Genomic DNA, 26,263 nt, shown 5'->3' on the forward strand with positions numbered 1-26,263 from the left:
GACTTCAAAAGAATACTAGGAATGTATTGTTTGATGTATTGGGTAGGTTGGGTGTTCAGTTTATGAGCTGCCTCAGTTGTCAAAGCCAGTGGTTCACAGCGTAGACACGTGCCATCATCTCATCTCTCTTCAATTCCAGTTCTGAAATTTCATTGGGCTTTCACCTTGGCCAGGTTGGATGTCCTATGCTCTGTAGTTCTGTGGGGGTGGTACAAAAACATCCCTATTCAGCAGGGCTTATGTCCATGTGAGGATGGCTCTGTGAAATCCTTAAGCCATATGCTCCTTTCTTGCTCTTTCTATAGGGAATCTATCTATCTATCTATCTATCTATCTATCTATCTATCTATCTATCTATCTATCTATCTATCTATCTATCTCCCATTTTAAAGAACTGTCCTGGTAGAGAGCACAATGTCTATCTGTCACTGCTTCTATCTGACCAGGACCCTGACCGATCCTTCCAGGTTGCCCAATTTTGTGCTATCATTTGTTGTATTCGCCCTACCTACAGTTGACGTTTAGCACAAATTTTGGTGATTCCCCCTGCTCTTTGTACTACAGTTACTATAACAATGTATTTTATGTAATTTTATTGCATTTTTAAAAGTTTTAGTAATAGTTATAGGTCCATGTATTTTATTGTTGTGTTTTCTGGCCCAAAGGCCATAATAAAGTTTTTGTTTTTTTTAAATGTGGACCATGTGACACTGTGGAAGAGACCAGGGAATATTTATTTACAGGTAGTCCTTGTTTAATGTCCACTCATTCAGTGACTGTTCAAAGTTACAGCGGCACTGAACAAGGGGTACTTTACGACAGGTCCTTGGAGTTGCAGCTGTCACAGCATCCCTGCAGTTGTGTGATTGCAATTTGGGCACTTAGCAACCAGCTTGCAATTACAACATTGCAGCATCCCGCAGTCATGTGATCTCCATTTGCGACCTTTGCCTCTGGCTTCCGACAAACAAAGTCAATGGGGAAGTCGGCAGGAGGTCGCAAATGGTGTTCATGTGACTGTGTGACATTGTGTGACCGCATGGGATTCACCTAACAATGGCAGCTGGAACTGCTGGAACTGCTGTTGTAAGTCAGCATGATCACATGACATCACGCCTTACAACCATGTTGCTTAGCAATGGACTTTCCCGTCCCAATTATCGTTGGTAAGCAAGGACTACCTGTACAAGCGCCTTTATTTTTATTTATTTTATTTATTTGTATTTTAAATTTAGACACCACCCATTTCATGAGGAAGTGACTCTGGGTGGTTTACAATAAAAACAAGAAATAAATATTAGTTAAAATAGAATAAAAATAGTATAAAAATACAGTAAAACCAAATACATACATAAATTTATGGTGCTTCAATCTAATCAAATCTAAGCAACTAAATCCCAAATGAATCTTCAAAGTGTTTAATTTTTGATCCACCTTTAATGTTAGCAATCTATTGAACAGACTTGCAAATTTACTAACTGGGACAAATATTAGCAATGTTCTGCCTCTGCAGAACAGGACATGGAAGATGTTCCCTGTTCTTCTTCTAGACCTCTTGATTTCTGTGCTGATTGCAGAAGAAGAATGGGGTGGTCTCCTTTGGCTCAGTTGCTTGCATGGAATTATATTATACTCATCTGTGTGTAGTTATTTATCACCAGCGTAGATACCAGGGTAGTGCTTAAATAAAAGATTTTGTTACAGACCTCTCAGGGACCAGGGACTGGGTGGGGCCTCCAGGATGAAGCAGAAGTGAAAGATATTCTGGTGATACCAATAGAAGAGAATGTAGGTCACGGTTGAACTACAGACCTTAGAATTCTCTGAGCTTGGTTGTTTTCTTGCAGGCGTTTCATTACCTGTCTAGGTAACATCTTCAGTGCTAGTTGTTGATGTAACCTAGATGGGTAATGAAACGTCTGCAATAAAGCAACCAAGCTCAGAGAACCCCAAGGACTCTATATTCTGGTGATGGTCTCTAGCTTATTTTCAGACTTGACTCACTTTTTTTTAAATCTTCAGAAACATGGTTGTTGCTCTGAAGGAGCTGTCCATTCGAGGGGACTTCAGAACCACTGTGGAGTACTTAATTAAGCTGCTTGAAACGGAAAGCTTTCAGCAGAACAGCATTGACACTGGTTGGCTGGACCGGCTCATTGCAGAAAAAGTGCAGGTATTATCTTCTTGTACAGAAAGTGATGGAATGTATCTGAAAAGAAAAACGGTTGCATTATCATGTGAATTATCTGCCTGTACACTGTGCTAAATAGAACTCATGCTGATGGACCCTCCAGATGTGTCCAGTTGGGCAGTTCTGTTTGCCATTGGGTAAGTAGAAAGTTCTCCAGATGATAGAATAGGCCTCCAGGTAAGGCAGGGCAGATTGTGAATGGAAGAATGCAGGAGGCACTTGAGAAAGGAGAAGGAGGAAGAAAGCATAGTTATAGGAGGTTAAGAAAGGATATTGGCAGTGCAGAAAAGAATACAGAAAACAGCAACAAAGTTGGTGAGGGGCTTGGAAGCTAAAGCCTATGAAGAGCAGCTAAAGAAACTATCTTTAGCCTAAGGAAGAGAAGGAGATTTAATAGCAATCTTCTGATATCTGAAGAGCTGTCACAGGGAAGAGGATATGGATTTATTCTCCGTAGTATCTGAGGACAGAACAAGAACGAAAGCTGGAAGCTTTACAGAAAGAGATCCAAACTTGAAAGAAGGAGGAATTTCCTGAAAGCTATGAAGCAATATTAAGCCTGCCTCTTGAAGTTGTGGATACTCCATCACTGGAGGTTTTCAAGCAAATGTTGGAGAGCCATTTGGAATGGTCTGAGGATTCCTGCCCTCAGAAATGGGTTGGACTAGGAGACCTCCAAGTCCTTTCCAACTGAATGATTTGATGAAAAGTCTTGGTTCAGGAAAGGATTGAGAAGGAGAGGATAGAGCAGATAGCTCTCCAGATATGTGGTCCTCAACTCCCAGAATCCTTAGCAATGATCATGCTGCTTGTTGGGGAGAATGTCCAGATCAGAAAAGGCTTAATTAGAGGAAGAAATCTTGGAAGAATGATAGTCTAATCCAAAAGATAGCCAGAAGAGGTTCACGTAAATAGGAAGGGTGGGCATTAGGAAGGGCAGATGTTTAAAAAGTAGTTTGATAGCCTTGGGTTTCCTGTAGAGCCTTCTCTTTTCATTCCCCTGGAGCAGTGTTTTTCAACCTGAGTAACTTTAAGATGTGTGGACTTCAACTCCCAGAATTCCCCATAGCTGGCTGGGGAATTCTGGGAGTTGAATTCCACACATCTTAATGTTGCTCAGGTTGAGAAACACTGCTTTGGAGAGAAGAGCCTGGAAATTGGAGGTAGACCATTAACTACCAGGGCCAGATGAGATCCTTTCTCCCTCTCACACATAGATATGTATCTCAAATATAATATTATCAATTTTAGGTGCCATGAGTTGCTTTAGAAGCCAATTTAAGCCAAGTGGCATGGTGTAAATCAGGAGTGAGCTGTTTTTTGGTGGCTAAGAGCTGCATTTTTTCTTTTGAAAAGAAAAAATGTCTTCTGACAGCCTCAAGGAACTTGACAGGGGTGCAGAGACGTCACCCAGTGGGGTGGGTCTAAATTTTCCATCTCTTTCTTGGGCAATTGGTTTAATTTTTTAAAAAAATCAAAATTAGGACTCCATTAAAACTCTTTTAGCCCTGAGTTTTCTAAAGCCAATCCTGAAAAACCACACTACTCAAAGTTGGCAATTGGTGATGCTAAAAGTTGAGCTGTGAGGTGCTTCGTCCCTGATTTAATAATATAAATAAGTAATTTGTAAAATGGCCTTTTCCCTTTTTTTTCATCTAGGCAGAGAGACCAGACACCATGCTGGGGGTGGTATGTGGGGCTCTCCACGTGGCCGATGTGAGCCTTCGGAATAGCATCTCCAACTTCCTTCACTCCCTGGAGAGGTAAAACCGGATTTTAAGCACAAAGTCAAGAACAGCCATTTCTTAAAACTTCCTGTTGGTCTCCTTGCTTCCAAAGAGTTCTTTCCTCGAGCATGTTCTGGGAGATCTTGTAGAATTGCTGATGAGAAGATACAAGCTTGTCTAACTCACAGTCACACAATGCTGATTTCCCCGATAGTAGTGGCTGAGTGAGAGCCAGTTTGGTGAAAAGCACTTGGCTAGAAACCAGGAGACGTGAATTCTAGTCCCGCCTTGGGCACGAAGCCAGCTGGCTGACCTCGGGCCAGTCACTCTCTCTCAGCCTTAGGAAGGAAGCAAGGGCTAACCGCTTCCGAAAATGTTGCCAAGAAAACTGCAAGGTCTTGTCCAGGCAGTCGCCAGGAGTCAACACTGACTTGAAGGTGCGCGCGCACACACACACACACACACACACACAAAGTGTGCTGAGTAGCAAGATGACCAAAGGAGGATCACAGAGTTGTTTTGCAAGCTTCACCTCTTTGGGGCAGGTGGTCAACATCGTAACCCATATAAAAAGGCAGAGGGCTTGTACTGCAACGTTCAGACTTCCTCTTGCTCCCTGCTGCTGAAGTTGCTTCTTGCCACTGGTCTTAGCCCCACTCAAATGCTCCCTGTCTCCTGCCACTAATTCCTGGTCTTTTATGTGAGCGTTTCCAAACAAAGCCCTAAAACTGCTTTCCTCCCCTTCCCCTTCCCCTTCCCCTTCCCCTTCCCCTTCCCCTTCCCCTTCCCCTTCCCCTTCCCCTTCCCCTTCCCCTTCCCCTTCCCCTTCCCCTTCCCCTTCCCCTTCCCCTTCTCCTTCTTCTCCTTCTCCTTCTCCTTCTCCTTCTCCTTCTCCTTCTCCTTCTCCTTCCCTCCTTTTCCTTTTCCTTTTCCTTTTCCTTTTCCTTTTCCTTTTCCTTTTCCTTCTCCTTCTCCTTTTCCTTCTCCTTTTCCTTTTCCTTCTCCTTTTCCTTCTCCTTCTCCTTCTCCTTCTCCTTCTCCTTCTCCTTCTCCTTCTCCTTCTCTTCTCCTTCTCCTTCTCCTTCTCCTTCCCCTTCCCCTTCCCCTCCCCCTCCCCTCCCCCTCCTCCCCCCCCCCCCCTCTCCTCCCCTCCCCCTCCCCCTTCTCTCCAGGAGCCCAAGGGAGCTTATCTGAGGTAAGGGCTGGGGTTCTTCACTGATTTTATCCCCACCACAGAACTGTGATGTAGGTTAGACCAAAGTGAACTTCCATTGCTAAGGCCGGACTGGAAACTTAATCTCCCCAGTCCCATGCCTTCACCACTACACCTGATTGGCTCTCATCAACTGTTTTCTGAAAATAGCTATGGGGCTTATGTGGACATGTGAACTTCCCAATTTTTAAAATCAGTTTTAGATGCTACTCTGCATGGCAAACACACTAAAGCTTGTGAATACCAGGTCACCTAAAAACATGAACTTGGATTGAGCTCGATCCCTGGTAACTTCACAGATAGAGGTCAGTGTTGGTTTTTTGGCAATAGTACAGAATTGTCACCCATCCAAATACTAACCAGGCCTGGCCTTGCTTAGCTTTTTGAGATCAGCTGTAGTGTTTTGCCAGCAGACTGCTTCACACTAAATTATAATGGAGAAAACTTTTATTTATTTATAGTTATTTATTTTATTACACATTTTAAGCAGACAATAGCTGAAGTAAATCTGGGTGATTTACAGTCAAACACACATAAAATACCGCAGTTTGAATAAAAACATATACAGTAAAAATCAAATGAAATTCAAAATAAAAACATGATGTAGACTGGGCAGCTGTAAGGTGGTCACTCAAAAACCGAAACAATTTGAATTAAAATACAATTTAAAAGCTTGGGGAAATAGGAAGGTCTCTACCTGGCTAATGTGGGTGCTAGTCAAGCCTCTCTGGGAAGGGAATCCCATAAAAGGGGAGCCATCACAGAAAAAGCTCTCCCCTTATAGAGACCCACCTCCCCTCCTTTGGTGAGGAGGACCTGGAAGAGAAGACCCCAGTTCCCCTTTTGTGTGCTTTAATTAATTAAGGTCACATAGACCCTTTTAGTCTTATCCTTTTAGAAGCATACGTTTTCTTGCAAAACTATTTCCAGGAAGTTGAGTGCCATTATTCCTCCTTTGTCTTCCAGAGGCCAAGTCTTGCCTGCTCATACTTTATTAAACACAGTAGATGTGGAACTCATCTATGAAGGGAAGAAATATGTACTAAAGGTAATGTAGCAGCTAAACTGGTAATATTTAGGAATGATGGTGGTGTGGAAAACAGAGAACTTTATATACATTTTCACAGTCATCCTAACAACAATTGGAAAAGGAAGCCTAGGTTGCAGATCCATAGTGAGAGTGAGTAGAGTCTTCTGTGAAGGTCTGAACTCGTTGATTCATGCTGGAGTGCTATGCAGCATTATCTGGCTTTTAGCTCTGTGTCCTGACCACCCCTTTCCCCAACTGGTGCTGAATTGGACTTAAAACTCCAAAGCCTGGCTGGGAATCTCAGGTGTGGTAATCCAACCCACCTAGAGGCCATGTTTAAGAGAGTCCTCAAGATTAATAATTGGAGGAACCAGAATGGCAGAAAATGATAAACTGACTTGCTTATTAAAAGAAAACTTAAATAATCATTACCTTAAAGAATGGAAACCATTGATGGACTATTTGCAAAATGCAGGCGGGGCGAAGCTTACATGGGGATTTGAAGATTAGATTATAAATGTAATGGGATATGTTTTGACAAAGAATTGTTCCTACTTAATGCATTAAAAACTAGCACTTACGATACTCTTATTATTCCTAAGACCAGAGATACATTGGAAGTTATCTATTTTTCATATCTTTTTCTTTTACTTTATCTCACCTTTTCTTTTCCTTTTCTTTATAATTTGTATTTTCAATTTTCTTTTTCATTTCTAACTTTTAACTTTGTAATTTTAAAATCCCAATAAAATACTATTAAAAAAAATAATAATTGGAGGAACCAGGAGAATAATTTGAGATTCAAACAATTCAAACAAAAAAGATTCAAGGTGCCAAACAGGGAAAAAAGAGAAAAGGAGGGACAGTAAGTATGTAATCCTGCATTTTAAGAAGCAAACAAGGTTGTGTTAAAGAGCTGTCCCAAAGAAGATCATGCTTTTTGTGTGCTTTTTGTGAGGTTAGAGATATTTTCTCTATATCTTCTTCTATCTTCTATATTCTTCCTCTATATTTTCTTCTTTTATGCTGTACTATTTATGTTTTTATTGGTTTTAACTGTTTGGTTGTGAACCACCCGGAGTCCCTCCTTGTGGGGGAGTTGGGCGGGAGTTGGGCGGTGATATAAATTTGATTTATAAAAAAATAAATATTATTCATGGAACTCCACCAAGCCAGTGGCCAGGAGCAGGAACTTCCTAGCCGTAATACCACTTTCCATGATGACCTCTTGGAAAGGTGCTTTGGACTGGGAACAAAGCTCCCTCCCCAGGTGTAAGTCTGAGATGTCACCCAAAGTCATCCTAAGAATGTTCAGCATCCCCATTACTTATTTCCTTCTCTTTTCTTTTTCACAGGTAGCTCGGCAGTCTCCAAACTCCTACGTTGTCATCATGAATGGTTCCTGTGTGGAGGTTGATGTTCACCGGCTAAGTGATGGAGGTCTCCTTTTGTCCTATGATGGGAGTAGCTACACCACCTATATGAAAGAAGAGGTGGACAGGTAACCTTTGATGCTTCAAGAGATGCTTGCAAGCAGAGGAGCAGAACCCAGTATGCCATCCTTTAAAACCTTGAGTGTGGTCCTCAAAAGGTCCTTAAACTTCATAACATTTGATGTGACAAAAGGGGGAAATTATTCAGTCCAACTAGCTATATTTAACTTTATTAGCTATACTAACTATATTTAGCTTTAAAATCAAATGAAACGGAATCAAATTTACTTGCAAATTGCTACTTAAGAGGCATTAATAATCAAGCCTAAGCACATATACACCCATGCATGTGTATAAATATGTAATTCATTTTTTAAAAATTATGCACCGATGAAATTTGACACCTCCAGTCTGTACAAACAAATGTCCATTAAGTAACCTTCCTTTCCTATAGACTTACTATCAGGAACTTAATTAAGGGGAAAGACAAGGCAATCGGTAGGATGGAGGGATAATACTGGGTGCTCGATGTTTCTGCTGAGGGTCCCCAGAACACTGCAGATTGGCATGATTGCAAATAAGTGTGTAGGTTTTGGCTGTCTTGGATCTACTCCCACCCCCTCGAGTTGAAGATGCAATTAATGAGTGAGTGTGGAGCATAGTACCAAGCCCAAAGTAGAGCTGTGCTCCAGCTGTAGCTGACAACCATATACCTTCTGCCCCAAGGTCAAATCCTGGATTCTTTTTGAGAACGCTAACCAAGATAAGGAAGACACACAGCCTATAAGGGAGGGACCATATCTCTGCAGCCAAGCCTGTAGAAGGCTGCAGCTTCAGTCCTTAGCAACTTGAGTTTAATGAAATCAGGTGAAAGGAAAAGTCAGGCCTCTCCTGGGTAGCAAGACTAAATACTTGCAGGAGTGTATTTCCCAAGATGCAAAGGCACAAAGGAGATTTATTGTAATGAAACTATGAAGCTGTTAGGAAAAAATTCCAGTGACTGCTGTGTATTAAATGCAAGCTCTATTTATACTGCAGTCGAGTGTTGGATTTCTTGCACTTCTTTCTCCTAACTGCTCTGAGTAAAGGGCTTGAAGTGATTCTCTTTGGGGTGGAAGGTCCAGTTTCCATGTGTTCCTTGTTCTTCTAATAGCCTGACCTAGTATCAGGTTGTGACTGTGTGAACACTAATTTTCACAAGAACTTTCCCCAGCCCCCTGGAGAGCTACAACCATCAGTGTCCACCAAGGGGGTAAAAAAAGATCAAGATGGTGGCTATGGCTTCATATGGAGGGTTGGGTCTTGGATCACATGGTCACAACAACCATCTTAACAACAGCTGATGGTTTAGCCCCTAGCCACAACTGTGACCATAAACAGTTGATATGGGTAGGCTGCTCTGACTGAAGGTAGATTCCCATGCTCTGGACTGAAATGTTAGATTATATAATTCATAGATGTTCTATATGGCCTTCTAGGCAGGTCTGTTGGATCTCAGTTCCGGTGAGTCAGCAGTGAATGAAGCTCTTTTGCTCCTTTTGCCCCAAAATATCTGTTCTCTTCAGGATCCCTTGTCCTTTATTGCTGATATCCCCCCATTGCAGAAATCTCCATTTGCAAAAAAAGTTTATTCCTACCTGTATTCACCAATTAACTAGACTTAAAGAATGAAGCAAGGTGGGACCCCTAAAAATCATTAACATTGCTTTTCCTAGGATTACAGACTTCTCATTGTTAATGGATTGTTACCCTATAAGCAAAATTTCTATCAGCCAATCAGATACAACAAGCTTCACATTCCCCTTCTTAGACTCCTGTCGGCCCCCTTTTATCTTATCTCTAGACGTTTAGGAATCTTCCCCTCTATGTGCCTTTAATCTTGCTCAGGAAAATTCCGCAACGCCCTGCCCCCTCCCACATAAAAATCCAAGGTTCCCCAGGATGCATGCTGGGAAAATACTCTTCTCCTCAAATTGATCCCCCCCCCCTTTTATCTTCTGAGCTTAAGGTCCCCTCCTGAAGTGAATGTTATTGGACAAGTGTCCGGATGACCCATTGTCTAATCTTTAGTTGTGACCACAACCCATCTCCTCCAGGCATTTTTGCAGGCTACTTTTTGTACCTTCTGGCTTCTCCTGCTTAGGTATCGTATCACCATCGGCAATAAAACCTGTGTATTTGAGAAGGAAAACGACCCGTCGATCCTGCGGTCACCGTCAGCTGGGAAGCTCATCCAATATGTGGTGGAAGATGGTGGACATGTCTTTGCTGGACAATGTTTTGGGGAAATCGAGGTAAAAAAGCGCGTGGGCCTGTTAAGCTGGCCTTCCTGGAAAGACCTTGTGTTAAGAAGAGATAGAGCCACACACAGGCACACAAACACCGTTTCCATCTACGTATTTATTCAATCTTCCTCTTAATCAGAGTGAGATTGATTTTGGTTTAGATTAATTTTATTAATAAAAAAAATAGCAGTTTAAAAATAAAACTGAGCAATTGATTAATGTTTTAATGCAAACGCTTATAAATACAACTTAAGCATTTTTCCCCTCCAGAACCATTCTATTTGTATAGATGGATTTAATCAATTAAGGAGATCCCCAGATTTCTTTTCCCTTTTTCCCCATTGCCTTTTAAAGTGTTTTGTAAATGCACAAATACATCACGAAGACCCCAAACACACCGAATATGTACATTGAAACCTGCAAGTTATTCCATTCACCCTGTGTCATCACAGACACCTTGACTTAAAAGATTAAAAGCGCCTGTTGTAAGTCTAGATTCAAAAAGAGATCTTCATCATCCCATTACAAGCGAATACATTTCTGATGTATTGAATTTCTGGTACCAAACTCTCCCCTGCTAATATGTATTTTTAGTATATTTTTCAAGCTTTGTAATCTCAGATATTTTACTTGCATTCTGTGAGTTATTAGATGCCCTGTTCCCTAAACTAGCAAGCATAATTTTTGTCTGTGCTAATTATAGGTCAAGGAGGCTTCTTTCAAGGAATAACCATTTTCATGTAATCAGTACCGTGGATCAAGGTCCAGTTTGAATGGAAAACGTCTAATGCAGATTTTCTTTAATCTATCAGCAGCCCTGCTTCTGTAGCACCCGGATCCAAGGGTGGTCATATCTTTAATAAACTTTCTACATCTACCCTACTCTTCATGCTTAAATGAGACATAATACCTGGTCCGTGCAGTTTGTTAATAGGAATTACCAATGGAGGCGCTGAGAAACGGGCTGGACCTCCACAGGGCCGTGAAGGCAGGGAAGCCTCAAGAAGTCACCTGCTCAACCCGGTCTTTCCCTATTTTCAGGTGATGAAGATGGTAATGACGCTCACGGCGGCCGAATCGGGCTGCATCCATTATGTGAAGCGCCCTGGGGCAGCCCTCGAACCTGGGTGTGTAATTGCTAAACTGCAGCTGGATGACCCAAGCCGAGTTCAACAGGTAAATTTGGGGATTTGGACATAATAACCATCACTTCACAGAACTAGTTTGGCTTCTGATGACACCTGTCGTTTTCTTTCATCTTCTGACGGGGGGAGGAGGGGGGTATTTCTCCAGTCTGACCTGTGATTTCCTGGTGGTCTCCCATCCAAGCACTAACCAGCTCCAGCCTTGGTTAGCTTTTTGAGACTGGGCAAGGTCAGCTAGCTGCTGATGCTACTTGTTGGGCCCACAAATTCTTGGCAGGTTTTAAATGGTCATAACGAAGAGGATGAAAAAATGGATCTAAGGTCCCACCAGAATGGTTTTGAGGACTCTCATAGTTTTGCCTCATAGTTGGTAGGAGTCTTTTTGTATTTTTCTTGTGTTTGGGTAGTTCTACGGCATTGTTTCCCATCCTGAGCAACTTTGAGATGTGTGGATTTCAACTCCCAGAATTCCCCAACCAGCATGACCACTGCTAAAAATTCAGAGAGTTGAAGTCTCCACACATCTCAGAGTTGCCCAGGCTGGGAACCACTGTTTTAAGGAGAAAAGTAGAAAGCTACTGTGATGTAGAGGTTAAGGACTTGGACCAGAGCTGGGAAGATCCAGGTTCAAGCCCACTTAGGACTTCAGGTCAGTCATGATCTCTCAGCCCAGGTCTATCTCACAGGGTTGTTGTTGTGGAGAAAAAAATGACAGGAGACCCCATGGAAGCTGCTTTGAAGTCCTGGAGAAAAGGAATAGCAAGGGCTCTAGTTCAACTAGAGAATGAGGCAGAAGCAAGGTGTGATTGTGGGAGTGTGAATGCCCCCATCCTTACAGAACGGTTGATGGCAGGAAGCTTCTTCTAGAATGAAGGAGACCGGCAATGAATCCCATCTCAGAGAGGCAGATCAACCTTTGGTGGAACTATTTAACTCTAGGAAATACTTTCTTCAGGCAGAAGATCTCAGAAAGTTGTCTCTTTTGAAATAAAGCAGATGATTTGATCGGTCCAACTCTCACAGCACTGGCTCCATTGTGTTTTTATTGTCCTCTCAAGGCTGAACTCCATATGGGAACCTTGCCCCAGATTCAGAGCACAGCACTCCGGGGTGAGAAGCTCCACCGGATCTTCCATTATGTCTTTGACAACCTGCTCAACGTGATGAATGGGTACTGTCTTCCAGAACCCTTTTTCACCAGCAAGGTATGAAAATTTTTCACCGTAGCCTGTCTTAATGGCTTATGCTAGACTTTCCACCCTGGTGGCTTCCAGATGTGTCAACTCTAAAGAATTCCCAGCCAATTAACCTTACGTGTTTAGTTCCAACGCATCTGGAGAGCATCACCCTAGGTCAGTATTTCTCAATCTTAGCAGCTTTCAGATGTGTGGACTCCAACTCTCAGAATATGTGTTTCTCAACCTCCGCAAATGTGAGCTATGTGGACTTCAACTTCACACATGGAGTCCACACATCTGAAAGCAGCCAAGGTTGAAAAAAAATCTGCCCTAGGCTAATGCTGCTTTATGCTACACACTCTTTACTTTCCCTACATCATTACAACCTCCTGGGATAGTAGATGAGCAACCCAATGTTGGGTGAGGGCCCTGTATCCGAGCAATTTGCCATAATCTTAGGAGATTGTGAATTCTTGCGAAATTTTGAGAGAAATTTTATTTTATTTATTTATATTTCAAATTTGTCACTGCCCGTCTCACTGCACAGTGAGTCTGGGCAGTTTACTGTAAAAACAATAAATATTAATTAAAATAGAATAAATATGAATTAAAATACATTACAAGAAGACTTCCTATATAAATAATAAATATCTTCCAAGGAGATTGGAAGATTCAGGGAGTGTCTTCAAGGTGCTAGCCACTCCGAGGGCTGGTTATATTCCCTCTCGCCCCACGCAAGTTGGCAGAGCCAGCTCTTCTCCCCTTTCCGGAAGAGGGGGGACCCTCCTCACCTCTGGGGGGAGAGTGTTCCATAGGGTGGAGACAACGGGAGAGAATGCTCTCCTCCTGGGCCCCACCAGTCGACATTCTTTCATAGACGGGGTCCGTAATATCCCTTCTCTGCCTGACCAGGTGGGACGGGTTGACGTAATGGGGATGAGACATGCACATAATTACAAGATTATGGCAGGTTGGCAGGCCTAGGGAGGCATCCTTTCTTCTTAGCTCTGCTCTGTTAGAGTAAGTTTTGCAAATATTAATTTTGGGCATTGTGAAGCGTTTGCAAATGGAGCATATTAGCTGCAACATTATGAAGGTAGAGAGAATTTTTTCAGAGCGGCTTCTGGTTTAAAAAAAAAAAGGGGAAAAAATACAATTCCCAAAGGGGTTTTGTTTGTTTGTTTTGGAACCTATGATGGTTAAACTGGACATGAAACCAGTTTCAGTGTGTCGTGTGAAGACGCCTATAGAAAGCAAACTTGTTTGCCTCTTACCCTGACTTGCTTTTAACTCCACTGCTAACTCAGGTGAAGAACTGGGTTGAACGGTTAATGAAGACTCTTCGGGACCCATCCTTGCCTCTCCTGGAGCTTCAGGATATCATGACCAGTGTCTCTGGGCGGATCCCCCCCAATGTGGAAAAATCCATCAAAAAGGAAATGGCGCAATATGCAAGTAACATCACATCTGTCCTCTGCCAGTTCCCCAGCCAACAGGTAGGGAACATTTTGCCTGTGATCTGGGCTGAAACTGGAATGTTACTGGCCAGAAAGTGGTTGGGTGGAAGAATAATATCCTTGGTTGTGAGAGATGGTGGGGAGGAGGGCAGAAGTGAACAATGAAGGAGAAGAAGGCGAGGCTGTTAGCAGCTTATCTCAAAAATGGCAACTCAGCCCAGGTGGCAAGAAATCTGGGAAGAAATGTTTTACATCATTCAAAGAGACTCCACCTTAGCAGACTCACCATGAAGGAGGCTGGGAAATTTCTGTTCCTATTTCCAAGATTCTCTATTTTCTCCAGAGTAGCACTAAAAAGAACTCTGCGGCTGAACTCTGCGGCTTCTTTGATCTCACACAGAAGTGTAGAGTTGACATGGGTGGGACCGAAAGACGTCTGAAGCCCACCTTCTATTGCAAGGGGTGGAATTAACATTTCTCCGTTGGTTCCACCTTTTGATGATCAGAACGGTATTTCACTTGAAGTCTGACTACCCTGTCTGAGGTTAACCAGGGTCCAATACGTGCAGTTAAAGAAGGACATACAGATTTTAAACCTTTGGGATTTCTGCCCAGAAAAACATCTGTATAGGCATTGTTAATCTATCAGGAAGTAGTTTGTTAACCAATATAAAAATGGAACCAAATCTGAATAATTTAATTGCCTTTTTTTCATACAAAGCTGCCTGTTCATTAAGGAACCGTTTCTAAGAACCCCCAGTTTTGAAGATTAAGCAGACAGCAAGTAGAAATGGGGTTTCATTCCCAGCAACTCCCTTGATGCAGAACAGCTTCCCTGAACTATTTAATATAAAGCTCTTATGTTTTGTTTTATATTATAATGTGTTAATATCCAACGTGTAAACAGAAATTTATCAGGCTATGAAAATCTTAATAATCTCTAGATATGTACAGTAATGAATAAATATTACTAACCTAATCCCAACTTTATTAATTAAAAAAACCCCTTTCTCTAATTTTGAGTTCTGTTTCCCCAGGATTTCTCACTATAACTTGCTATTGTTCAACTTCTTTATTCACTATTTTACTGAATCCTGATGACTTTCAGGATTAAATCCCAGGATTCTGTGCCAGCATGGGAAATGACAGTGTTGATTGGGAGTGATGGGAACCGTAATCCTTGGCAATTCTCCAATCTATTACCTTTTGAAAATCATGTTGATGAAGAAGATCTGCATAGAAATATTTATTTTGAATAATGATATTCTGTCAATCACGGGTAGAGAGAAATAAGCAGGTTGGGTGACTTTGAGCCAGTCATTCTTTCTCAGCCCCACCTGTCCACCTAACAAGGTTGTTGTTGCAGGTAAAATAGGAGGAAGGATCATTAGGTATATATGCTGCCTGGAATTGGCCAAAAATAAAAGTGGGATAAAAACCAAATACAGGTAGTCCTTGTTTAACATCCACTTGTTCAGCGACCATTCGAAGTTACAACAATACTTATGATGGGTCCTGGTACTTGTGGCTGTCGCAGCATCCCCACGGCCATGTGATCACAATTCTGATCCTCGGCAACTGGCTCACGATTACAACATCACAGAGTCCTGCATTCATGTGATCGCCATTTGTGGCCTTCACTGCCAGCTTCCAAGAAGCAAAGTCAGTGGAGAAGCTGGTAAGAGGTCACAAATGGTGATCATGTGATTGCGGGATGCTGTGTGGGATTCACCTAATGATGGCAACTGGGACTGCCAGAACTGCCAACATAAGTTGGCACAGTCACGTGTCACTTAGTGATGGAGTTCCTGGTCACAATTACTGTTGGTGTACAGGTAGTCCTCATTTAGTGAATGCCTCGTTTAGTGACCGTTCACAGTTACAACAGTGATGAAAAAGTAACTTTGCGACCAATCTGCGCATTTACAACGTTCGCAGGTCTGTAAGGCCAAAGAAAGCAGAAGGAAGATCATAAGTACAGTCGCAGTTTCACTTAGCAACTGCTTTGCTTAACGACTGAGTTGCCAGTCCCAATTGTGGTCACTAAACAAGGACTTTCTGTAATTAAATAAGCAAACAAGCAAAACATGTTCTCCTCAATATCTTCTTTGTTCCTGACTTTAATGTTGGAAATCAAGCCAGTTATTTTTGCAGCCTTACAGGGCTAGAAATTTGCTCTTTTGAAAAAGAAAGCTGCATGTACTAAATTGAGCTAGCTGGGGAATTCTGGGAATTGAAGTCCACACAGCTCAAAGTTGCCAAGCTTGAGAAACCCTGCATTAAATTGTGATTATGTGGTGTCAGAGTCTGTCTGTATGTTGTCTGTGCCCCCCGCCCCCCGTTTTCAGTCAAGCCCAAAAACTCTGATGGTGTCAATCAAAGTTTGCTTCTTTTCTTCCTGCAGATCGCCAATATTCTAGACAGTCACGCAGCCACCTTAAACCGCAAATCGGAGCGTGAGGTTTTTTTCATGAACACTCAGAGTATTGTGCAGCTGGTTCAAAGGTGAGTGTCATCGCAGAAGCGCACCCCGGCAAAATCTGAAAGGGGAGACCAAATGATAGGCCTCTTTGTGCTAGGATCCAACCCCCCCCAATAAATGAAGTTAAGGGCCTACTCCTGAAACACCTGAAAGGTAGAGTTATAACATCTGGGGGGGGAAGTCCAGAACCGCTGGATTCTTAGGGAAGTCCACCTTGTTGTGAGTCTGGCCTCCACGGCTTCAGAGTGTGCACTGTCATCAGGGTTAAAACAACCACTATGAATGAAGATCCTGCAAGTGTGCTTGCAATACAACCATGATTTCGAAGATTATCCGCTTCGGTATTTTCATTTGAGCGGTTTGTTGCAGATACCGAAGTGGCATCCGAGGTCACATGAAGGCGGTGGTGATGGATTTGCTCCGGCAATACCTAAAGGTGGAAACTCAGTTCCAACACGGTGGGTCATATCAATTCAGGATTTAGAACCAGGGTGGCAGGATGGGGGATGTGATTTCACAATAGGGATGAAGAAGCTGTACTGATTCAGGCCACCAGAGGGCAGCCCTGTACTGGAATATCAACCCGAGGTTTTGCCAACCAACATTATTCCTTTCTGGTTAACTTTCACACCACGTGAAGCATCAGGCAGGCTGGTTAACCATGGTCTAGTGGGATGGCTTTCTGAGCTGATTTCCCATTACCCTTGACCCAGTCAGATGAACAGCGGTCTGTTTTTAGACAGAATGGCCGGTCCTTCCCCCTCCATATTAGCACTTAAACAACACTGGAAGCTGCCTTGTTTCAATTCAAAGTATCCGTCTCTGCCTCCCCACCCACCCTCTTTCTGCTAGTCCTTTGAGATAGTCCAGACAAGAAGCACCAACCGTGAGTACTAACACTATCTTTATAGGTAGTCCTCGTTTAGTGACCGTTCGCAGTTATGATGGGAATGAAAAATTAACTTTATGACCAATCCTCGCATTGATGATCTTTGCAGGTCTGTAAAGCCAAGGAAAACTGAAGTGAGATTGTAAGCACAGTCACAGTTTCACCTAGTGGCTGGTTTGCTTAATGACCAAGTTGCTGGTTCCAATTGTGGTCGCTAAACGAGGACTCCCTGTACTGTAAGGTTACAGTAACAAAATCTTGCAAGTGTGAAAGCCCCTCTCTCCTCCTTTACTTTTACTTTCCAGAAAGCTAGGGATGGTCCCTTCTGAGAAGCTTCCCACACCCCTTTTCCTTCCGTGGGTTGAGATACCTTTTACCTGAAGGTTGTCTAGACTGTGTCTCTTCCTCCTCTCTCCCAGGGTCGCTCCCCCAGACCATTATACTTTCCTGGTCTGCTCTGGCTGGCAGGAGCTGTTCAAAGTTTTGGGCCAAGAAGGGCCTCCCCCATCACCTGTGACTTGGTTTCATTTGAACCGGAAATTTTGCCTGGAATGTTTGGAAAGGAACATGAAGGCCGTAAAACAGTAGGACAAAAAACAGGCGAGGCATGGGCGAAAAGTAACTTAGCAGTTGGTGCCAAAAACCTACAAGATTTGGTGCCAGCCACATTTCAACAAGCGGGGGGTGGGGGGCATGGTAGGGGAGTCATCCATCTACCGCCCTTACATTTTTCAAATCTGAATCTTCCCCTATATGGGGACCCACTGGATGGCAGCAATACATCACAAAGTTTGAAATTCTTAATTTGTAGAAAATGCTACAGCCTTTTTATTATTTCTCCCTTTTGTTTTTGAGATTTTTTTTGTGTGTGCCTTTGTGTCATTTTTGGATTCTGGTGACTGCCTGGACAAGTCCCTGCAGTTTTCTTGGCAAGAATTCAGAAGTGGTTTGCCCTAGCCTGCTTCCTGGGGCTGAGAGAGAGGGACTAGCCCAAGGTCACCCAGCTGGCTTCATGCCTAAGGCAGGACTAGAACTCATGGTCTCCTGGTTTCTAGCCTGGTGCCTTCACCTCTTCACCAAAGTGGCTCTTGTTAAACCACTAAACACTAAGAAAAGACCACAGACTTTTGTTCATCCTGGGACTTTGCTTGGGAAACAGCCACCGTCATTCCCTTTGACTCCCTTTTCTGCCGTTCTTGGCTCCTTATCCAGAAGAGTCCAACTCTGATCTGGAGTGGAAAAGGATTTATCATGGCCCATTTAGAGTCAGGATGGACTTCCTTTCAGGAGTTGAGAGCCCCATCCGCTCTGGGGAAGTGGGGCTACATCATGGCGGGTGGGGTCAAATCCTCAAGTGAGCAAGGGAGAAAAAGCACCCTCTTGTTCTTCATTCATTTGACATCTAATCTTCTATTTCTTTTGCATATATCAGTGTTTCTCAGTCTTGACAACTTGAAGATGGGTGGACTTCAACTCCTAGGATTCCCCAGCCAGCCATGCTGGCTGGGGAATTCTGGGAGTTGAAGTCCACGCATCTTCAAGTTGCCAAAGTTGAGAAACACTGGCATATATAGACTCTCATTTCCACCAGAGCCTTGTCTCTGGCAGGTCAGACAACACAGTCTCAACCGCCACCCTCTCTTCCCGTTACACCTCTTTTTTGTACATGTTTCCTTTGCACATACCTTCTCTGTTCATTCCCTGTATCATTGAGTCACTTCCTTTCCATGCTGGATCAGGGAGGTAAGGTTTATCATCCTTTAGAAAAGTTGCAGGAGAAACTCATAAGGGCAGTGAAAAACTCCCAAAGCTGCCTATGAATCTTGGGTGTGCCTTATAGGAAGGTGGACCATGATGGATTTTCCCGTCTTTTGGGAATGCTGTTCTGTTATTAATTCTTCCATTAAAGCTAAGGTGCAGAGAAACCCCAGGGCCTAGGAACAGCTTGGAAAAAAAAGGCAAAAACGTGATGTAGACCTTTCAATGTTTTTTAAGGATGCCAGAACTTTTCAAGCTTGGCAGTGTGGCTGGTTCACTAGAGCGTGTTGTCCTGAAAAGGTATAGGTTGTGTAATAACATATTTAGGTGTGAGTATATCTCTGCAGCAAATTATCGTTTGCATCCAGACTTCAAGCCCCAGGATTTATAATTAGAAAGGTCAAATAGCAGGTACTGAAAGAGACAGCTCTCTACCCAAAACCATGACAAACTCTTTCCATTTTATTTATTTATTTATTTAAACATTTTACCTGGCTGCCCAACTCACTCACGGTGATTCCAGGTGGCTTACAGAAATAAAACCCCCAAAACATACCCACTACACTCCCATCCCCCCGGCATCAGCAACACATTTAGACTAGCCATTTGATGGGCTCCGGGTCGACCTGGGATCCCCAGGCCCACTGGCACAACCATGTCTTCAGGGCCTTTTGGAAGAGTATCAAGGTGGGGGCCAGTCTTTATCTCCATGGGGATGATGTTCCACAGGGAGGGAGCCACCATGGAGAAGACCCTTCTTCTTGGTCCCACTAGATTTACCTCCTTAAGGACCTTTGTAGGACTTTTGTGCTAGATTAGCTCTTCCCTGTGTGGGAGTTCTTTAGAAGTATAGTGTGATGGAATGGAATTATGAAGGCCAGGCTCAGGGAGAAAAACATTTTCTTACATCTCCGGAGGAGCGTGGGAGATACAAGAGGATGAGACTGGCACCTCCCTGAGGAATTCACAATGTTGTGGCTGGCATTACTTGGGAGCTGGGGTTTCAGTCTGGGAAGATTCTTGCTAGAGGTTGTAGCTAATAAACATAGCTGAACTGAATTTGCATTGTCTCTTGGAGTTCCTTGGGCTAGGCCTGACATCAATCTTCCCAGACTCAAACCCCAGCTCCCAAGTAATGCCAGCCACAACATTGTGAATTCCTCAGGGAGGTGCCAGTCTCATCCTCTTGTATCTTCCACGCTCCTCCGGAGATGTAAGAAAATGTTTTTCTCCCTGAGCCTGGCCTTCATAATTCCATTCCATCACATATAGTCCTCAACTCCCAGAATTCCCCATCCATCACAGGCATCACTGAGAATTCTGGGAGTTGAAGGCCATACATCAGGAATGCACCCAATTAGAGGAAGTTTGAAGTAGGTTGGAGATAGACTGTGTAAGGTAGCTTCTTGTAATAAAGCAACTCTTATTTATAAATATTATGGTTGATTTTCTGGTTGCAGGTCACTACGATAAGTGTGTCTTTGCTCTTCGAGAGGAGAACAAAAGTGATATGAACACTGTCCTCAACTACATCTTTTCCCACGCCCAAGCTACCAAGAAGAACCTCCTTGTGACAATGCTTATTGTAAGTGGAGCTCTTGGGCACAAGTTCTTTAACATTCTTCAGTAAACTATTTGAAACATAACTGAGAGTTGTACCCAGGTGTTGAAGAAGCTAAGGGGGATGACTGGTCTGCGTTTGTCCTGTTTCAGATTCCAAGGAATGGGGTGGAACTCCTGGTATTAGACCAGACCAGGAGCCACTGAGTAGTGGATTTTAGCTGCTGTGAAAAGATAAACCATTGTTATTTAATTTATTAATGTTGTGGGATTTTATTCCTCCGTTTTGGGCCTTCAGTACAATAACTTGAGCGTTGGCCATCAGATCTGCATCACCATTAGAGGTATTTCTTTGACCTCCAACTTTTAGAAATGATCTTGTTTTTCATGACAAATAGCCAAGGTTCTTGAGATAGCCATATCTTGAAAAAACTCCCATGATATTTCATTAGATTTGGGGTCCTTTTCATTTATTCGCTTTCAAAAAATATTTTTGTATTTTAGCATCTGGGAGAGATAATTGGCTGCTCCCCCATAAGCAGCAAAATATTTGGTGTGTGTCTTGTAATTAGAGCATAGCGATGCTACAAGGCTCTGACTAGCGAGCCATTTAAAAATGCTGTAATTGTTTAAAAATGGATCAGAAGAAGCCGTGATTATTCTAAGTTTTGAGCCACTATGCTATGTGTCTAAAACTGTTAGGTTTAGTACAGGTTAGGGGCCCTGTACTGAAGTTTCCATGAAGCTCACTAGGCGATGTGGGGCCATTCATCACCCATCGACCTGATGCGTCTCACTGGGTGTTATAATGATATAGCATGTATCTGCTAAAGGAAAGATGGGTTATATAGGTCATAAAGAAGAAAGATATTTTACACCTGTCTGTCAGCAAACTCAGATGTACATTTTTTTCCTACCTACAATCTTGGTTGTACAATAATTTCTTAAATAACATAACAGTTGTTACTATTCCTTCTGAAGATAATTCATAACCTGTGGTAGGCTGCAATACAGACCATGTTTCAATCAAAGATAATACATCTTAAGCTACAGTATATCTGTATACAGGAAACAGATTTATGTTTAGTTTTAAACAAAGGAAGCAAATCATGTTTATCATTTAAAATATTTATCAACTGTCTGTCACATAGGACAGTGTTTCTCACCTTTAGCAACTTTAAGGGGTGTGGACTTCAACTCCCAGAATCCCCCGGCCAGCATGTTGGCTAGGGAATTCTGGGAGTTGAAGTCCACACTTCTTAAAGGTGCTGAGGTTGAGAAACACTGATCTAGAACATCACCAGATTGTGTGGAGATGTTTAAAAATGCTGTTTAAAATTATACACCCGTGCCTGCTCATACAACATAGTTACATTTACATGTATATATGTGTATACCTACATTATATATAGCTATATCTATACCTATATCTGTATAATCACCCAGCTGATCTTGGCTGATCCTGAAAAAGAGAAGCAGAATTAGGCCTAATTAGTGCATGGATGGGAGACCACCAAGAGATTCCATGGCTGTAGGCTGATTTTGAATCCAGGGAGATGTTATCTTTACCTACAAGAGGTGACAGCCAGCTAAACCTAAAATGGAAATACTAAGAAGGATTGGTCTAGGTAAGACTTAGAAGGGGCACCACCTGGAAATCCCATAGACAGAAGGCTATGCTGGGACATCAGAAAACATCTCCAGAGAAAGCAGTGCCAAGACCTGTCCAAACTGTTGCGAAGAGCACGTCCATGAGCAAGCCACAGGAGTCAGGCCAAACACAAGTTGTTGTTGTGGTTCCACATACGTATATATGCATGTGCTACACACACATATATATGTATTATCTCCAACTGTTGAAGCATGTTACTATTAACACCAAACTATAGCGGGCAGCGATCTGTTCTAGCAAGCTTTTCAACTCTTCTACAGTTAGCAACATCTCCAAAGCGAGAAGAGCTGGTTAGTGCATGCTTCTGTTGCTGGAGAGGCTATTCAGTGCTAGAGCGGTGTTTCTCAATCTCAGCAACTTGAAGATGGGTGGACTTCAACTCCCAGCATTCCCCAGCCACAATTCTGGAAGTTGGAGTCCACACATGTTAACATTGCTGGTTGGGGAATGCTGGGGGTTGGAGTCCACCCATCTTCAAGTTGCTAAGGTTGAGAAACAGAGCCGTAGAGCCCGTGGGCCCCCATAATCCACAAAGACGTATCCAGGTGGTTGTCTTTAAGATGTGACTAACAAAACGTTCCTCCGGTTTGAAAAGGCGAAAGGGGAACAATCTGGCTTCGTGTGCAGAAGCATCGGATGGTCTTTCCTGTGGAGCTCCAGTGGGTGAGACAATCGGTTGCATGTTATAATGGCAGGCTGAGCACAAACCTTTTCAAAATGGATAGCCAGATTTTTCCTCATTTGCCTTCTCACCTGTCCCCCTTAAAATGCACCAACCCGCCACCTGTTTATCCCTAAAGCGTATGAAATTGTCCTGAAATAAGGTTGCAGATCCACCCATTTCTTGCTCGGCTCTAACAGAGGGCAGGCCAGCGTCTGCCATACTTGAGGTCTGATGAGCATCTCTTCTTTCACCTCAAAGTCTCTCATTTCAAAATCGGGTGCTGTGACAGCTCTTCTGGCTCGGCCACTGACGTCCCCCACGTCCCCCAACCCCAACGAGAAAGATAAAAACAGACAATGCCTCTCCTTTTCTCCATGACCTGGAGGGGTAAAAACATTTGACTACGGTATTTTAAAATAACACTTGAGCAAAGAAAAATGCCTTTTTTATGTAGCCTGTGGGAGAGTTAACCCCAGGATTGATGGCATCCATCATGGTCTGCGTCATGCTTTCAAAGACGCTAATTAATAGAGTTGAGCTTTCCAAGCCGGCCGCCTCTTCCTGCGTTTCTGCTCCTTTTTCTCTTTCGGCGAAGGACTTGGAGGATTCCTGTCGCCAGAAATTGATTTTCCCAGCTAAAAATTTAAACAAGACCCTGTTTTCCTTCTCGCAGGCAAGCACACCCTGTTAGAACGACTGACACGTAATGGCTATCTGAACCACCATCACCTTCCTTAAGTACTCATTTGTGCCATATAAAGACCTTGCTCTTTTCTTTCTTTCTTTCTCTTTCTCTCTCTCCTCCTTTCTTTCCCTCCTTTCCTTTCCTTTCTTTTCTTTCCTTTTCCTTTCCTTTTTTTCTCCTTTTTTGGCCGTGTGATTGTAAGTAACGCTTGCCTTAAGAATCTCATTATTTGAACATGGAGCCATATTTCCTCTGAGAATTCTGGAGTAGCTTTGAGTTGGGGCTGTTCATTTCTCAAGTAATCATGCCGGCATGATGGAGAGAAAAAATGGCAGCTGTTCGCAGCTCAGGCCTTCAATTTTCTTCAGAGTCCAGTCACTCAAGTGTGTAATTACATGGGGGTGCTGGAGAGGCGTTAGGCCTTGTCAAAGAACACGTTGGAGGCTTCGTTCACCGCCTTTGCCGATTGGGGCAGGCTGAAAGCAGAGGAACGCTGCTGCGCGGCTTGGTTTTTTGGGGGGTTGATGAATTCTTCTGGTGAGGAAGGGGCTTTAAACGGCTTTCCCATTTTGGGGGATCCACCCCTGTAATCCTTCGGAGTGCTTTCAAGGAGGAACCATGGCTGTTTTCCATAATGCTGGTGGTCCGAGGCTGGTGGAAGAGTTCCCATGGATTGGATCAAAAGTCTCTTCTGTTGGAGTGACTTATTCTAACAGCAGCCTGGAAATGCCCCTGGGAAGCATTCACACAGGGCCTGAGCCTGAAGGATCAGCTCTCGTTAGCCCATCTGGTAACCAAAAGGACAACGGAAAGTTTTATAACAAAATGTGCAGTGCCAAAGGCTGTGGTTTCACAGTGCCAGCCGCTTTGGATTTTTTTACAAGTCCCCTCATTCCAGTGTTATCCTATCAGAGTTTTTTCATGCTGCATTTTAATCATTTTGCATTTGTGCAGGAAGTGTTCTGAATTTTCCCTGCTTCTTTTTGTCTCCCCAATAATTCTTTGGGTTCTTTCCTGCAAACCTGGGTTTTCCCCAGGTCTACAGATCTCTCACACCTGTCTGAAGATGATGGTGTTTGGGATATACAGAATGCTGGTTTAACGACCCGTAGTTAAGAACGGAGCCTGTTGTAGCAAAATTTGAGTTAAATAACACAATGCTTTGAGTTCATTACACAATACTACTTATACAGTATTATACAATAATACTGATCCGTCTTACATGCAAATTCGACTTAAGGACAGACCTTGGGAATGGAACTCGTCCTTAAACTGGGGACTACCTGTAGAACAATCTCCATTCAAAAAATTAGTTTCCTGTTAGTTACAGCCTTGCACAAGCTGGGTCTTTCTCTCTCGGGCTGAGTACTCATCCCTGAGTAATAGCGGTACTGGCTGGAACTGGTAGGAGTAATGGATGAAGACATATGGAGAAACTGGTTGGTGTATAAGGTCCTGCCTTTGTGCTGGAGATTCAGTTTAGATCTATCCCACTGATAGATCTCCTCACTTCAAAATATGAGCCATATTCCTTTAGCAAAAGTGCCCTTTTCCCTTAAGAGCAAACCAGAATCTCTTTTCTATGAAGGCCTGTAAGTCAGCACATTATTCCCCAAATTTGGCCCTTCTGTGCTGGTTTTTGTATCTGGATTTCAGTGGGCTATTATGGCTGTTTTGGGGTGGAGGCCATATTTTGAGAATAAGATCTCCCTTTGATGCTGATTCTTCAGGTAAAGAATTTCTTTGTTTTCTTGACAGGACCAGTTATGTGGCCGAGACCCAACGTTGACTGATGAGCTGATTAACATTCTGACGGAGCTGACCCAGTTGAGTAAGACCACCAATGCCAAAGTGGCCCTCCGAGCCCGCCAGGTAATGCAAGGGTTAGGGGGACTTCTGTCAATATCAAGGCAACATCAGGTCAACTCTTGGTCCTCTTATCTCATCAGTTGGTTATCTTATCTCAGCTGCCCTGATCATACCTTGTCCCTGTTGCTGCCTTCAGTTAGGGGTAGGCAGTCTGGTGCCCTTCAAAGGTTTGGACTACAACTCCCATCAGCCCCAGTCAGAATGACTAGTGGTCAGAGGCTGTGGAGTCCAAAAAGGAACTTAGGAGAGCATCAGGACCCCTAACCCTGCTTTCAGATTTCAGAAACAGTGTGTAGTAGACATATTTCATTTTGCTTTGGCATCTGTGTTATAAGAAGCTGTGGTCCAGTTGAGGTGGAGTTATGGGACACACCATGTTAATCACATAAGTCAGAATCAAAGAATTAACCAGGAGTCTGGATAGAGAGTTAAGCCAGGAATCAGAGCCGAACAATTGTCTGGCTCAGCAATACATCACAGATCTCCTGGCACTACAAGACCTCTTGGCTAGGCTTGGCACAGATTCCCAGACATGACTTTCACCTTCCAGATGAGAATAAGCCATATAGAACAATAGATTCTCCATGGCCAGTGCAAAGTTGTAAAGAATTTTTATAGCTTCAGAGATTAAACTTGAGGCTTCTTCCTCCAGCTCTTCTGAATAAACAGGCACTTGGCATGGTGCTTGATGGCCTGAAAGCCAAGTGGTTGGTATCTGACTGTATAACGACCATCTCTGGCTTGGAAATCTTGGATTCCTGCCTCATCTGCTTCAAGAATTAAGGCCATGTTGCTTAAATCAAACTCAAGGAGAGCAGGAAGCCCTATTGGACTCTTCCCTGTCCAGGAGAATCTGATACACATTGTGGATGGGTGAAGTCAGCTTAGGATCTCAGAGCACTTCACTGTGAGAGGCTACCCACCACAGTTCAATAACTCACTACGGGGGGTGTTGTCCACATCATGCCAGCAGTTTCAGACCATCTCAGACCATCTAAGATGATTTTGGGACCACGTCTCAGAAG

The 26,263-nt window shown here is 43.2% G+C and overlaps 1 protein-coding gene across 6 annotated transcripts in view; it reads left to right on the forward strand.

Annotated features, from left to right (window-relative positions):
• The window catches only part of ACACA (acetyl-CoA carboxylase alpha), a 237,437-nt gene that overhangs the window by 56,397 nt on the left and 154,777 nt on the right, over positions 1-26,263 (forward strand). For all 6 annotated transcript variants that reach the window (XM_088152435.1, XM_088152437.1, XM_088152436.1 and 3 more), the window contains 12 exons: positions 2,023-2,173; positions 3,851-3,954; positions 6,098-6,179; positions 7,517-7,662; positions 9,738-9,888; positions 10,921-11,055; positions 12,083-12,229; positions 13,510-13,698; positions 16,064-16,164; positions 16,511-16,599; positions 20,249-20,373; positions 25,128-25,241. In XM_088152435.1, coding sequence (XP_088008561.1) covers positions 2,023-2,173; positions 3,851-3,954; positions 6,098-6,179; positions 7,517-7,662; positions 9,738-9,888; positions 10,921-11,055; positions 12,083-12,229; positions 13,510-13,698; positions 16,064-16,164; positions 16,511-16,599; positions 20,249-20,373; positions 25,128-25,241 — 1,534 coding nt within the window. The remainder of the gene's footprint in view (positions 1-2,022; positions 2,174-3,850; positions 3,955-6,097; positions 6,180-7,516; positions 7,663-9,737; positions 9,889-10,920; positions 11,056-12,082; positions 12,230-13,509; positions 13,699-16,063; positions 16,165-16,510; positions 16,600-20,248; positions 20,374-25,127; positions 25,242-26,263) is intronic.

The sequence above is a fragment of the Python bivittatus genome, unplaced genomic scaffold, assembly GCF_059951505.1.
Source record: "Python bivittatus isolate LINGU-HERP-01145 unplaced genomic scaffold, Pbiv_v1 ctg000690_np1212, whole genome shotgun sequence".
NCBI lineage: Eukaryota > Metazoa > Chordata > Lepidosauria > Squamata > Pythonidae > Python > Python bivittatus.